Below are 16,416 nucleotides of genomic sequence, written 5' to 3'. Positions count from 1 at the left end.
TTTACTGAAAAGTGTCAGTGTGCGATGTATACATATTTTTTCTTCCTTTAAGTTTGAGGATAACAAAGATGTTTAATATTTTGAGGCACGTTTCTGCGTGAGCTTGTTGAGTTTGGGAAGACATTAAAGTCTGATAGTGTGAGATTCTCTCTATAGTTTAGGGGATGATACCCAGTTGTTCTCTTTAGCTATTCACAAAGTCAGCACGAGTATGATGCCTAGTGTTTTTAAATCCATTCCAAAGTTGTGTAGAGTACTACACCCTGACGGCAAACATCACTCTATTATTGCTCATTGTCGGGTTCTTCCAAAAACTTTTCAGGAGGCATTCATAAAGTAAACAAAATCTTGGTTTATTCAAGGGGGAAAAAACAAATAACTTATACAATATTTAATTTATCAAATTAAATAAATAACTAAATGCAAGGGAAAAGCAAAGTGAGCTCTGAATGAGCTCCATTTTTAAGAAATTAGACCAAACCATTGTATTGCCCAAGGGTCTCACAAATGTTTCATCTCATGGTTCACATTTTGGAGAAAATATTCACACAAATAAACTCCAGAAACATATGAAAACTCACATGCTCCATAAAGTTATAATGATACAAATAAATATACACAAAATATTATACACAAAATATATCTATTAAAATTATCAAGATCACCCCCCCCCCAAACACCCCCCCCCCCCCCCAACATAGGATCCAAACCCTACATTTCCTATAACTCCCCAAAATAATAATAGAAGGTTTCCGAAAATAACACATCCGTTTAGTCCGTTTAATCTTCGCTCCATGCTGCAGTCATGGGGCTTCACGGGTAAGAAACAAATCAAACAAAATAAAATTAATATATTAAACTCATAACTTTGTCTAGTGGAATTCATTCATTCTCTAGCGTGCACTCTAGTAATGAATTGGCGCTATCTCCTTTTTGGATCTTAAATGCGCACACCCCTAGTACAACCGTTATTGTACTAGGGGTGTGTATACAAAAAAATATACAAATAATAAATACAATATATGAAAATAAAGAGAGGGAAATAAGTCAAACAATAACAATTCAAAATAAATATATAGCCTACATAAATATATGTGGCCTTAGCCTTTACACTTAGCCTGACAAGCCAGACCCACATCAAGATGTTTCTTCCCTTTTTAAGAATAACTTCAATGCCGTTCTTTTCTCAGAGAAAAGCTTAACTCCAAGTCTTCCAGAGTCGCGGTCAGAGCTGATTCGAAAGACCGCCGTTCTCCAGTTTCTGTGTTAGCTAGAAGCACTTAAACGCAACTCGGTCGTCGTCATTATTGCCCCGCCCGCCGACTCTATACACGATGTGATTGGCCCGGCAAGAGTTAGGGGAATACAGCTCAGAAGGGTATTGAGAGTTGCTAGACGACACTCGCAAACAGATTAAATATGCTGCCGCTAGGGTGCGTCTAGATTTCTAGGCTGCTTTACACTCATATTTTGAAACAAACTTCTAACCATAGTGATACCTCAAATCATGTGGTTTGTTGTGGAAAGGTGTGTTATTAAGTTTCTAAGCAATCAGACGAATGGTTTTCACCTGGTGGGTGATTATACTGAAAAAAAATCCCTTAGACTTAAATTGCCATATTTAGGGACCAGAAAATGATAGACTCTTTTGACTTGAGCCAGTAAGTAATCACCCAGAACACTTTAGAAACTGCATAGCAATGACTAGAAACCACACACACAAAAAAAACTTTAGCAACCACCCACAACACCCTTGTGACACCACAATTTCTTATTCAGTAATAACTTTTTGATGAAGGCTTAAAGAATTGTAAATATCTCTTTTACTTCATCTAGGATCTTTGTGATTGGAGATGGATCAGACTCCGGCTCACCATCCAGTCCCACTCTAGAGGAGAGGAGGAGACCTGGAAACCTGCTCATCTGGCAGGAAAGAGAAAGAGCACAGCAACAGAGAGACAAAGTCAGCACGTGAGTGGCTGTGGCTGGTGGGATTGAATGAATCGAGGGAAATGTGGAAGTGAAACATGACTGAATGGGTGATATGGCGTCAAAAAGACTATCAGGCCTTAGCGGCGATAGAGCGATGAATCCTGTTTGCTAATGCCCTGCAAGTCTTCAAAACCACATAACTGCTTTAAAGTGCATAAAATGGCCTCTGTTATATTTCTTTGCTGATGCTTCGTCATCAAAGCATTTTTGGTTATGTAGGAAACCACTGTTATCTGTCATGTGCCTTTACTTCATTAAAGTCTTAAGGCACATTTAGAGTTATGATTCACAGTAAAACACAGCCAGAAGAAGGAAGGAAAAAAACATCAGAAGGGCTCTCCCAGAATGCCTTTATTCTATGGACAAGTCCTGTGTGCTTTTGTATTAGGAGGCCACTGACTAATAAGTGTTTGATGTCTTACAGTTTGCAGAAGATGACTGTAAAAACAGGAAGTAACTTGCCGACGATGACAAAGCACGGAGGAACAGGAAGCATTTCAGGGTAAGAGTGGAGCGAATGGTCTGCAAATGCGTTTGTGCGTTCTGTGTTTACATGCACGCTGATGTAGACGTTTTGTTGAGGCAGTCTGTTTCTCTTAAACAAAGAAAGGGCAAAAACCCTACCTTATACACATACCTTATTTAAGAGTAACTTACCTTCATAAAGCATGCATTATGTGATGGTTGTTACAAATTAACTGAAGTTGTCTAGTTAGTGAAGTTCACAAAGCAGTAAACATGTTGTTTTTTTAAATATAGTTTTGTGATGTTTATTTCTGATCTCTGTGTCCCTCTAGTGGTGATTCAGATAGCAGCTCTCCACCCAACGGCCCAAAACAGAGATGTGCAGTGAGTCCCTCACATTTACACTCTCCCGCCACCTCATTCTGTCATAAATGCATAATATTATACCTAATGATTGTTCTTTCTTTCTCTTTCTCTCAGAGTGCGGATCAGATCTCTCAGTCCTCTCATACGGTGTCTTTGCAGCGCTCCATCAGTCGCACAGGTATCTTTCATGCTAGATATTTCAGCTGCCTTTATGCCTGGGTGCCACTCTCCATGTACCATGTCCTCCATGTCCACTGTCCAGGACATTTATATTTTAGTGAATTTCTCTGACAACATACATTTCACAGTATTAAGTCAGGATGTCCTGTAAAGAGCACATTCAGGGCTTAACAAAAATACCATTTGTTTTGAGGTTTCACCTAGCCTGACGTGGTCATACTCAATTCTAGTCAGAATATGAGTCTGAAACCGCTCCATTGGGCTGTGATTATGAGGCGTGTTTCAACCGAACCAGGAAAGACATCAATTGGATAGACCTACAACCAATCAGAGCAACGAAGCGATGCATTGTCAAATGTCAACATAGTTCAACTGCACTGTGTTGTCAAGTCCGCGTTTTTTCCGTGGGTTGTTTTCTATGTCCGCGGGTTGATGAGACTATTATGTGATATATAGACCCATGAGTGCGAATTTTAGCAGGCAATCTTGCCAAAATAACACACATTTTACCCCCCAAACGCCATTTCCCCCCCCGGAGAACCCCCCCGAGAAGTAGTTGCCGGGTTTTGTTGTAAAAACTTGGCAACCCTGTCTGCACGTGCGCTGAAATCATGCTGGAATACACAATCTTTGCCGGTGTTGTAAAAAAATAAAATAATTTAATGATACACAGAGTACTTACCCAACATGATCATCATTTCTGAGAGAAATTGTGAAGGTGAATGCATACACAAGCAAGCTCTCCGTTTAGGATTCGAGTAAATATAATCCAAGCTCCTTTGATGACGTGCATGATTACGTTACTGTTGATCATCTGTCCATCATCGTCTAAAGCCCGCCCTGATGATTTAATTGGTCCAAACAGTTTCTGTTCGGGGATAATTACTCCTCTATGGAGCAAGGCCAGACCGAACTGCCTGACCTAAAAATATTGTGGGCGGGGCTAAGTTCGGCTGGCATCCAGGCTAGGTTTCACCAGGACAACAATTTCTCCTTGGTCTTTTAAAATGAATGAATGATCACTCAAATGTAGCACTCTTATTGAGTGTACTGTTTGCTATAAATCAACATCTCAGAAAAAGGTTCTGGGGTTTCTATTCAAAATATGACTTTCTGTTAAAAAACAAGGCATGATATCATACATGTCCACTATAGAGCACACCGGAACTTACATCATGTTTATCAGGCATTTTATATTCCCATACAATATTAGATATTATTATGAAAATGTTGCAAACTATTACTCCCATTATGTTGCTCCAAGAACACATGAATATGCAAATTAGATCCAGTGTATAGATACATTACATTGAATGGAAAAACCCATGTATGGCCATTTTACCCACATATTGCATAAAATAAAATGGTATATCAGTTCATTCCATTATATCTTTCAATAACGTAGTTGAGAATCATTTTTAAACAGTTTGGTTAAAAAAATCCTTAAACCTAAAAATTGATTGGTGAATGAATACAAAAATTCAGGACACTGAGTCCTGGTGTCCACTTATGAGGATATAGCATAACATTAATAAAATATAACGTTAGTTTTTTTGTTCTGAACAATGCAATGACATGAAAAAAAAAATACTAAATTCAAAAAACTTTTTCCCCCTTGGGTCTTAGGAGGTTTCCAATTTGGAAAATTGCATTTAATTTTTTTTCAAGGCCTCATGAAGTCAGCATTTTTTTAAAGTGCCCCTATTATACTTTTTTTGGAATATTCCCTTTCATGTTGTGTGTAATAGTTGTTTGTGAAATGTAAAAGGTCTGCAAAGTTTCAAATATCAAAATGCACGATAAATGAAGTTACTATCTCCCAAAGAAACAAGATAATTATAATTTCAGTAATTACATCCACTACATGGGTTTGTAACAGATTTGCATAATCTCACAATGCCAACCTATTGTCTTCATTGGCTGCTCATGAACAACAAGAACATCATTCTTGTTCGTATCACTGTGTACTTGTTTACAAATGCTGAGGAAGCATCCAGAAGCTGAAATTCTGGCACATGCTGTAAGCGGTAGAACAGACTGGTCCATCTGATCAATCAGCAAAGCAGGTTAAGCAAAGGAGGGGTTTAGAGAGACCAACTTTTTTAATTGAACCGTTTCAGACACTGTGAGAAAAGAAGTCATGCTGCAATGTGTATTTTGAGAAAATTAAAGTGTTATTTGGCCTTGGATGCATGTGATATTGTAGGAGACCTCCAAAGCAAAATGAGGAACCTTTGAAATAACATAACAAGGGCACTTTAATGAGTTTTGGTTATTTAATTTGATTAGGTTTGGGCAGGATGCAAATAATTGGAGTAACTTATTGGCATTTTTCAGGAAAAAGGTAACACCTTATAACTTGCGACGAGAACACAAAATTGCTTGAGCATTTTCTGTTCGGAACTGTATCTAAAGTAACTATATTTGCAAGACATAAATACTGCAAATTTCATCAGAGATGTCTCTATCAAATGGATTTAATATGGATAACAAACTGTTAAAAATGTAGATATTTAATGGTCACTTTAGCCAGGAAAAAGTATTATAGTGAAGTCATTTTTTTTAACGCTATACTGTGTAATATTTCCCCCCATCTAGTGGTGTAAAGGTATATGACAATCCAGTAAATAATATTTGCTGTTCCTCTCAATTCTAATTTCGTTTTAACTCCTACGGTGGCTGATTTAGTCCAAGATTAACATGGCTTCCAGTTCGACCTCGTCAATGAGTGCCATCAAGTGTTAAAACGCGAAAAGCGAAGCTTGAATTTACGGGTATGTCCCTCTTTGGCTAATGTACTTTCAAGATGGAGGGGCAACATGGCGACTGGCATTTGAACCCCTCACCCGTATGTATTTTCAATGGCATATTATAAACTTATGGAAATACTTTATTACTTGAAAGAAGTAAATATACATTAATGAGCACATATATTTTTGAAAGAACTAAGTGTTTTTAGCTAAGAATAAACTAAAAAAGTTACACAGTGTAGCTTTAATATATATATATATATATATATATATATATATATATATATATATATATATATATATATATATATATATATATATATATATATATATATAATTTACATTTTTGCATAGTGTACAAATGTAAGAAAACAAGGAAAACAAGACAATATACCCATAACAAAATAAACCAATAAATAAAATTAACAAAAACAGGGGGGGTTGAACTAACATAAACGAGACTTAGTCATAAGATAATGAATACAGTGAGAACAATAAATTATACACTATTCAGGCTTGAGGAATTCCACAAAGGGCTGCCATACAGTTTAAAATTGGTGGTGAGATTTGGACTCCAAGGAAAGTATCTTCTCCATTGGTATGACATGAAACAATTCACATAACCGAGCTTTGAACAATGGAGAGTCTGAAGATTTCCAGTATTGATTTTTTCGCAAGGGTCATGCCCATCAATAGAGATCGTTGCTGAGATCTTGGAAGAGTATTCAATGTCTCAGAAGATCCGAGAATTGCAAGATCATGGTCTGGCTTAACCTCCTTTTGAAAAACTTTTGAAAAGAAATCAAATATATCAGTCCAAAAATTAGACAGTTTGTGACAAAACCAAAACGTGTGTGACAAAGAACCTTCCTCTATTTTACATCTATCGCAAACCGGAGATATAGAATTGTATATTTTACTCAATTTTGTTTTGGAATATGTACCACTTTAAACTAAATCAACATGTCTCACATTTATTGAAGAAGTCATTTTTAAACTAAGCAGCTTTCTGTTACTCAATGCTGCCAATTCACATGACCAACTTAAACCCGTTGCAGAATCTGCATGGTGAAATCTTTTACCCTCATGTGAAATTCCCAATCGTGTGGATTGCTATTGTAATGACTGAATTTCGCCTGCAAACATTTGCCAAACAACAGTGAATGTGGCTACACTCGTCTCCCTTGAGCACCAAACAAACATGGTCTGTGACAGACAATCGACATGCAGCAATTCAAAGGAAAGATTCTCTTTCAGTTACCTATAGAACTTCTTTAGAAATGAACCCCATGAAAGCAGAGTGTCCACCAGAGGGTAGTGCTGTTACAAAATTGCTTCAATACTTTTTGACAGGTTTTTTTTTAAAGTCGTGGTCATTGTTGTTGAGTGTCTGCTTTGGATTTCTTCGGAGCAATGTATCATCACCTGTAGATGGAAACAATGTATTGGTTACAGTTTTGTTTAATTCATGTTAGCCTGTTCTGCTGAAGCTGTATCGGTGGGAAACAATTCTTAATGAACGTAATTTAAGTATTTGATGAATCTTGTTTGTGACACATTACAGATACATCCTCTGTGAAGCCCTGTTCTCCTACAGGTTCTGCTCCCAAACCCAACAGCTTCTTATTCCGCACATCTTCACGCTGCAACGTCAAGACCGGTACACACACACACATTTGTTTTTGTGAAATTTCACAAATGTTGGGGACATTCCATAGCTGTAATGGTTTTATACTGTGCAAACCGTATTTTCTATCCCCCTATCCTGCCCCTGCCCCTAAACCTACCCATCACAGGAAACATTATGCTTTTTTACATTTTCAAAAAAAACATAATTAAGTATTTTTATAAATCCTTTTACATTGTGGGCTGGCTGGTTCCCACAATGTAGGTGATGTAATGTAATATAAACAAGTACACACACACACACACCCACACACACACAGAGGGAGAGAGAAAGAGAAGTTAATATAGGATTGTCGGATCTATAATCTTGATTCGGTCTGTAATATATGTTGTAAATCTCCCTATTGCTCTTGTTTTCTCAGGATCAGGAAACAGTTTGGCGGAGTCTGGCCGCAGTGAATCACGCTCCACACTCAGATCCCCACGAGAGGAGAGGACAGACGTCTTGCAACTGCGTAAAGTAAGAGTATTCATCTCTCCATTTTTTTAGCTCCTCTGACACACCTTACCCCATTTGTGTTGCGATTAGCTTAGTTTTTACTTGTTGTGTACCTTAGGCTTAGTCTTTATTTTTTTAATAACTCAAACCAAATGAAAACACAAAATGTACACTACTGCTCAAGTTTGAGGCCAGTAAGATTTTTTTTAAAGATATTAATACTTTTATTCAGCAATGTGCATTTTTACAAGATATTTCTATCACGATAAATGCTGTTCTTTTCTTTCTGTTCATCAAATAATCCTGCAATAATGTATCACTGTTTCCACAAAAATATTAAGCAACATTTATTATAATAATAAGAAATGTTTCTTGAGCAGCAAATCAACATATTAGTATGATTACTGAAGGATCATGTGACACAAGACTAGAGTAATGATGCTGAAAATTTTAGCTTTTTAATGAATACATTACATTCTAAAAATAGAAAAATGAATTTGGGTTGTACTAATATTTCACAATATATTTATTACTTTATTTTTGATTCAATAAATGCAGTCTTGGTGAGCAAAGGGGCTTCTTTTAAAATGATTTTCAAAAATCTTTCATAAATCGACCCCAAACTTTTGAACAGTAGTGTCATGTTAAATAGTAATAAATACATATGTAATTATACGAATACATTTTACTCAAAGCTAAATTTTCAAGTCACAATGAGTTTCTTTCGTGTTATGGGGCACGTTATATTTATTGTAGTCCAGTATTGTTTAGTATTGTTGGACAGGAGTTTAGTATGTAGGAGTTCTCCAGTTACGGCAACATTCAGCTGTTCTAATAGTGCTGTGTTTTGATTTGATCTCTGCGCTTTTGAAAAAGTGATATGTATCTTCCAAGAAAATTCCCACCAGAGATCTGATTGAGTAGAAAAAGTATGTTTTGATGCATCTTCCCAGTAGTATCACACTTTCCATGTCTCTCTTCCAGATTCTGGAGTCACGTCTTAAGATTTCTCTGTCTGAGGATCTAGGAGAGGCGTTGTCCAATGGCACAGTTCTCTGCCAGTTGGCCAATCACGTGCGACCTCGTTCTGTGTCAATCATCCACATCCCCTCACCGGCAGTGGTGAGCTAATGCTTGGATTTTATTCTCATTATTGCCAAAAAGTAATGTAGTATCTCAAAAAGTAAACACTTTGTCAGGATCTTTATGTGTGGTCCTTATTTGGAGGAAGCTGATCCCAGATCAGCTAGATTACCAGGTTAACCTTAAGTTGCTTTCTAATGAATGTATGTGCAATTTTTCTGTATGTTCAGCCAAAGCTGAGTGCTGCCAAATGCCGTCTCAATGTCGAAAACTTCATTGCTGCATGCCGTAGACTTGGAGTCCCTGAGGTAAACATAAATTTCATCTTTTATTGTTTGCTTCTTTTATTATCCTCCATATTATTTGTCTTCCACTTCGCCCACTGACATATGACTGTTAATGCTCTTTTATGTTGTTTTTCAATTGCTTCAAGCTCGATTTGCTCCGTTTTTGTGCGCTCTATGGCTTTTTTTTTATCTTAAAGGGGTAGTCACCTCAGGAAGTTCATTACATTCCAAATCCATGAATTTCTCCCATGAAACCCCAAATGAGATGTTTAGCAGAATGTCTGCGCTGCTGTCTTCTTATACAGTGAAAGTGAATAGGGACTTGGCTGCCAAGCTACAAAAGGGACAATAAAAGCACCATAAAAATAATCATACAAGTAGTCTGAAACCATGTCTTGAATATTACATTTTTTGGCTTATTGTTTAAAGGAATTGCATAATTAAAGGATTAAACAGGATTTAAGAAAAAAAAAGAGAAAAAAGAAGAGTCTAATATTGTAGTTACAAAGTAAAAAATTAAACTATTTATATTTTATTTGACAATATCCACACACATTCACTCTTGCAAAACTTTTTAACTCTTTGACTCTCCCGCCAAACACGGAAATTTCCGTTATTTGTGAGACAACGCTTCCAGGACAATAACGGAATTTTCCGTGTTTTCACTGTCGGACGCTAGGGGGGCGCTATTGCGCATCTTCTGAATGAGAGTACTGAATCTCCTGATCAAAACACACGCGAGTAAGACGCAGTGAAACGAACGATCGCATGTAATCATATGCATATGAAAAATAACCTGATCATCATCAATAAACAGCATATGAATCAAAACTGCCTAATGTTACTGAATGAAATGTGGATCCAGGACGAGCTACAGGACTGCGCAAGCATTAGGAGTATTGATGGACTCGATCTCCTCCATCTGCATTTGATCGTCGCTCTGAATCTGATCTGGAAACAGTCTTTCACAAAAATGTGATTTTCTCAGCTTTTTGTTCAAAATGTTGCTTTTTTTAATGAAACCTACCCATATTCAAGTGTTGATAAAAAAGGAATGCATGAAGCTAGAATAAAACGTTTTTTTTTTTGTTTGTTTAAAAGAAGAGGGTCAGCTCTTTATTTTGATATATTGCATGCTTATATTCATTAAACAAAATATTCTATAGGCTATTACATTTTTGTGAAAACTGTCAAAAACCCTGGCGGTGGCTGGCAACTTTTTTTTTAAAACGCTGGTGGGGAAAGAGTTAACATGAATCGTAAATGATAGCATATATTCAAAATGGTGTAATTTCATTAAAGGCTTGAGTAGTTTGCATCGCTGAAGATTACAACACTGTCTGTCATTAAACATTTCTATTGTAAAATATTCAATGTTTAGCTACTTGCATATCACTACGCACCCTTCCACCATTGAAATGAAAGCATCACGTTGGAATTGGCTCTTACAGTAGCTACTGTTCTTCTGTGAACGGTAAGCCCCTGCTTCTTTGATTTGATTGTGACATTGATTAGCGCTGTTAGACCGCTACGGCAGAGTAGCCTTAAAATGTAATGGTAACATTTTAGTTTTTGTTAACTAGTTGCTTATTATCATGCATATTACTAGGATATCGGCTGTTTATTAGTACTTATAAAAGACAATTTGGCCAATTCTAATTTATAATTATTAATGTCAGCATGTATTCTGCTGATATGGTGTTTCTACATCTCGCTTCACAGTAAATGAAACAAAGCCGCTCAGAGAGATTGAAATTGTGTGTGAGCTGCATGCGTAAAAATGATCGAAGTGCTGCGCTCCCTTCCGAGAAACTACAAAAATTACATTCAAAAATTATTTTTATTAATTAAATACTATTACTATGTTTTATTTTACACTACTATATTATTGTTACAATGTTATTTTGTAATAAAAATATATTAAAATGGTAATATATTAAAATGGTTAAAAAATGGTTAAAAAAGTTATTTTTTTCGTTTCTTTTAAGTGGTTTAAAGTTGCAGTGTGTAATATTTATGAGGATCTATTGACAGAAATGCAATATAATATACATATCCATGTTTTTTAGTGTTGTATAAAGACCTTATAAACTGTTATATTTGTATTACCCTAGAATGAGCCATTTCTATCTTCGTACAATAAGGATCCTTACAGTGGTCACCATTTTGCGCCGTCATGTTTGTACAGTAGCCCTATATGGACAAACTTCTCTACAGAGCGCTTGCTAGTCTCTACTGTCTCTGGTGACAACATCTTTGTCCTGTGTCAGTCACCGTAGCTTCTCTATGTGCTTCGAAATGGAGGGGTGTGCAGTGGGCGATTGCAATTCACAACCTCACCACTAGATGCCGATGAAATTACACAGTGCACCTTTAAGTTTGTTCTTGTAAAGATTTTACCCGTCTCAACACCCAAATCTTTCAAGCCCTAAAAGGATGGTTTACATAAAAATATTCAAAATAAACTGTAATAAATGCTTTTAAAAAATATATATTTCTATATTGTATGCAGATGCACTCTCCAACAATCACCCTAATCATTCTAGAACGATTAATCGCTATTTATCTTAATCTAGTGAAAATTGCAAAACTTATATTTATTGCACACACAAAAAAACCTTTCACGATATCGCTTTTGTCCAAAAATCATTTTGGATTTTTTTTTTTTTCAAAATCAGCCTTAGACATTGTGAAAAGTTCTCTGAACATCTTATTTTGTGTTCCATGGAAGAAAAAAAGTCTTTTAGGTTTCTGAAAAACATACGGTGAGTAAATGATGATGAAATGTTTTCAGTGAACTATCCCTTTAAACGATCCTGCTTTCATGTGTTTGTCTTTGTTCAGCAATGTGTCCAATCATCTTTGTTTGTCCTCCCTGCATTGTTCTTCCTTTCCTTTGTCTGTCTCTCTCTTTCTCAGATGGAGTTGTGTTTAGCGTCTGATATCCTGTGCAGTAAGCTACCTGCAGTGCTCCGCTGTGCGACGGCGCTCCTGGCAATAGCAGGCGGAGAGGAGGAGGAGGTGAACGAGGACAAGAACGCCACCTCTCCCTCTGTCTCTCCTTCCTCCCCTTTTTCCACCGGCTTCCTGCTCTTCTACTCTCTCCTCATGGCTTTGCTCTATCTGCTATACTGCCAGCTTATAGCATAGTGCGAGCGAGTACCAATGTGTAAATGTAATGGATGTAACGGAGACATCATTTCTGTACTGTGTACACACATTGCGGACAAGACCTGTACATATATAATTCCTGACCCATAATGCCTTTCAGCTTACACATTTAAGCTCCCACAGATATTTTAAAAGGTCTAGAAACAGATATGAAAACCATTACGCTCTATAAATGGTGAAATAATTACATATATCGCAAATTATCACAGGTCTTGATTGAATATCCACATTTTTCCACTTCAGAAAAGTTATAACCAACTCCTCAATGGTCACATACTCCTTTTTCTGTTGAGGATGTAGACTTTATCCATACATAGACATGGTTTCCGCTCATGAAGGGCTTTTCCACCTGATTGCCTTAGCATTGCTGTTGATCCCCGGATAGTTTATACACCTTCTTGAGAGAATGGCTGTCTTTGTTCGGGATTGTTATCCTAAGAGTTTCAAAGCACTGGCACAAACTCCCCATCCCCCCTTTTTTTTCCTCTTGAAGGGCTTTAAAAGTGTTTGTATTTGCTCTGCACGGTCATTATCAAAGTGCCTCAGATGCTTGCAGGTTCCCTATGCTTGCACATCAGTGCAAATTAGTTTGTAGCATCTGGTAAATAGGTTAACAGTGTGGTGATGGTACTTCTCAGCTGAATTTGGTTTAATTCACACGTTGTAGATGTCAGTTAGGGTCAGAACTGCGTGGGCTATTCACTTTCCCTTCCTTTCTCTCTTGTCTTATTGACTGTGACCACCAGAGGGCAGTGCTGTTTCTAAACTGTTCCTGCAACACTTTTTGACGGTACTGATATGATTCAAAGCTGTGTTAACTTGTTACAGAATTTTTTGTTGTTGTGAATGTTCATTTTGGTTTTCTTGAGAGCATCTTAATATAATTCTTGTATGCAAACTGTTCACAATTAAGTTATTGTTTCGGTTTATTTATGCGTTTCTCTGTTCTGCTGAAGCCGCATTTGGTGGAAACCCAGTCTCACTGAGCACAAATTTGACTGAATTAAATTGAAGCGATTAATTGAGTAATATGCTTATGATGGCTCCCGTGATCATTTTAAGTAAGACTTTGGGGACATTAATATGGTCTTTTAAATATGAATGTTTGTTACTGCTTATGGATGCACAATGTGGATAAGCAGACATTACCAAATTACAAATTACACCATTTTAATTTTTTAATTTTATGAAGATGAAATGGTTGTGAGCCCTGCTTCTCCACAAGCCTATTCAGCTGCCGTATCCTGATTCTAAATGTGGCCGTAGTGGTTTTGTAGTCTTGTAATGTGCCATGAGCACCCATCTTCCGCGGTGCTGTATGCTGATGTTGCTTTTGTGTTCCATGCCTACTTAATGTGATTTAGGAGCTTTGCCGACAGTTTACTAACGAGCAGCCTCTCATCTGCTGAGAACGATAAGGAGAGAGAGAGAGAGAGAGAGAGAGAGAGAGAGAGAGAGAGAGAGAGAGAGAGAGAGAGAGAGAGAGAGAGAGAGAGACACGAGGGTAGGTGAAGGGATGTGCTGTAGAACTAGTTACCAACATGCACCACTCCCCCTATGATGTCTTAAACATATTTTAAGGGAGGTTGTTCAAACATATGCAAGTCGATGGGATTTTATAACATTATACATTGTTGTCAATGCTAAAGCTAATCATAATAGACATTATGATTTCAAATAAATCCACTTTGATAATAAACTCAGACACATTTAGCATAGATGGCCTTCATCAGAGTTGCTCTAGAGGCTTTAGCCATATGAAATAAGGATTTTACAGAAGTTGACAGATAATTCTACCGTCCTTCTAACCGCTAGACTTAGACTGTTTGAAGGGCACTAGATCTACGAGAATGTTTCCATCCTGATTTAAAACTGTTGCAACCCATGAAATGTATTTTGTCATATTTATAAAATACTATGTATTTAAGAAGTTAAGTTTATATTGATATAAAGATTTTTTTTTTGTCTGTAAAGAAATTATTAAAAAAAGGAAACTTATTTTTTACGTGTTGTCTGCTGCTTTACGTGTGCTTTTGTCAAATGTTCATGAATGACTGTTGCTCTCGCTCAGGATTAATTCTGCTTTAGTTCTTTGTCTCTCTGCTGGGGATGAAATCCTCACGTCAGCTCGTCTCTGTAGCTTATGAGTCCAGATATTCTGTGCCCTTTACCAAAAGGTAAGTGTTTATTCATTGTGCAGACAAAATAAAGAAAAAGTAAGTATAGATACACAAAGTAAAAGTATACAATATTCTACACAGTGTGGTCCATAGCCTGAACATGTGGGCAGCAGAATGCTGCTGTCATTAAAGTTTTTATGCAATTTTCAAATCAACTTTTTACTCTTTGCTAAAATTATTTGCTGATATCATAATTTATAATTAAAACTTTGATACTTTTGGGCCCCATGGTGTCTGTTTTATACCATAAGTAAAATATACAGTTAAAAAAATTGTGGTCTATAAGATTTTTAGTTTTTTTCACCAAGGCTGCATTTATTTAATAAAAATACAGTAAAAATTATAATATTGTGAAATATTAAAATTTAAAAATAATATAATTTTCTGCTTTTAACACTTTAAAAGGATAGTTCACCCCAAAAAATGAAAATCATCCCACAATTTTATCACCCTCAAGCCATCCTAGTGTATATGACATTCTTATGATGAATAAAATCAGAGTTACAATAAAAAATGTCCTGGCTAATCTGAGCTTTATAATAGCAGTGAATGGCTCCTCAAAAAGTGCATCCATCCATTATAAAAGTGCTCCTCACGGCTCTGGGCGGTTAATAAAGGCCTAATGAAGCAAATTGATGGGTTTGTGTAAGAAAAATATCCATAATTTAAAACGTTATACAGTAAAATATCTAGCTTCCTCCAGACAGGCTACCATTATAATGCTTGAATTAGCCAGGACTTATTTTTATATAACTCCAATTGTATTCGTCTCAAAGAAGAATGTCATATATACTTTGGATGGCTTGGATGGTAAATCACCGGCACATCATGCTCAAAAATCCAGTCTCCGACGCAATAATTCCGATGTTTCATGTATTCATACTCTAGTGTAATCGACGCACCATCCTAAATAAACCGTCTCTTCCGTGATACCCTGAAATTTTGAACAATACGATCGAATATGATTCGATGATTTGATCCAACCTGTAAGGTTGGCAGAATAATAATCATACACGGTGTGTTAATAGGCCAGAGGAGAACTGGCACCCCGACTGAGTCTGGTTTCTCCCAAGGTTTATTTTTCTCCATCATGCCCTGATGGAGTTTTGGTTCCTTGCCACTGTCGCCTTTGGCTTGGCTTTCTCAGTTGGGGACACTAAAATTATGATCAAAGTTATTCAACTAGTTATACAGATAAAATGTATAAATTAGGTTTTAATTCATTCTATAAACTATAATACAGATCTGCCAACATTGTCGCTATATGATAAATGAAAATAAGCTGATAACATCACTGTTTTCTCCAGAACGACTGTACAGCCAAATCTAATTTTGTTGCAATATTATCCTGTTTGACAGTGTGAAGCTGTTTTGACACAATCGTGATTGTAAAAGCGCTATATAAATAAAGTTGATTGATTGATTGAATCATGGGATAATTTTCATGTTTGGGTGAACTGTCCCTTTAAACAGAATGTTTATTTTCATTATAGGGTTAGTTCACCATTAATTAATGGTCATTAATGACTCACTGGACAATGCTGAATAAAGTCGTAGTTAATAAATAAATAAATAATTCAAACCAACAATAGTTTTTATTTTATTTTTATTTTTTTACGGTGTCCTGTTTAATGTTTCTGTGAAAACAGTAGGCTAATACATTTTTTTTATTTAATAAATATAAATTTTACATTATACATATACTGTCACTTTTAATCAATTTAATGCATCCTTGCTGAAGAATTAATAGAGAAACACTTTTTAATGGTAGTGTACAGTATGTATAGGCCTACTGTAAGAGATTTTAATGTGTCGAT

The 16,416-nt window shown here is 36.3% G+C and overlaps 1 protein-coding gene across 3 annotated transcripts in view; it reads left to right on the top strand.

Moving 5' to 3' along the window:
* lrch4 (leucine-rich repeats and calponin homology (CH) domain containing 4) overlaps positions 1-16,416 on the top strand; it is a 61,018-nt gene that overhangs the window by 40,661 nt on the left and 3,941 nt on the right. For 2 of the 3 annotated variants that reach the window (XM_067436441.1, XM_067436369.1), the window contains exons 10-18: positions 1,837-1,971; positions 2,417-2,494; positions 2,790-2,841; positions 2,938-3,001; positions 7,318-7,413; positions 7,802-7,899; positions 8,863-9,000; positions 9,192-9,269; positions 12,168-14,417. In XM_067436441.1, coding sequence (XP_067292542.1) covers positions 1,837-1,971; positions 2,417-2,494; positions 2,790-2,841; positions 2,938-3,001; positions 7,318-7,413; positions 7,802-7,899; positions 8,863-9,000; positions 9,192-9,269; positions 12,168-12,398 — 970 coding nt within the window. In that variant the 3' untranslated portion in view covers positions 12,399-14,417. Of the gene's footprint in view, positions 1-1,836; positions 1,972-2,416; positions 2,495-2,789; positions 2,842-2,937; positions 3,002-7,317; positions 7,414-7,801; positions 7,900-8,862; positions 9,001-9,191; positions 9,270-12,167; positions 14,418-16,416 lie in introns of those variants that run through there. The other variant, XM_067436515.1, reaches the window with a different exon arrangement.

The sequence above is a fragment of the Pseudorasbora parva genome, chromosome 1 (genome assembly GCF_024679245.1).
Source record: "Pseudorasbora parva isolate DD20220531a chromosome 1, ASM2467924v1, whole genome shotgun sequence".
NCBI classification, from domain to species: Eukaryota; Metazoa; Chordata; class Actinopteri; order Cypriniformes; family Gobionidae; genus Pseudorasbora; species Pseudorasbora parva.
The sequence above is the reverse complement of the archived record's forward strand: the minus strand, read 5'-3'. Positions and strand labels throughout refer to the sequence as shown.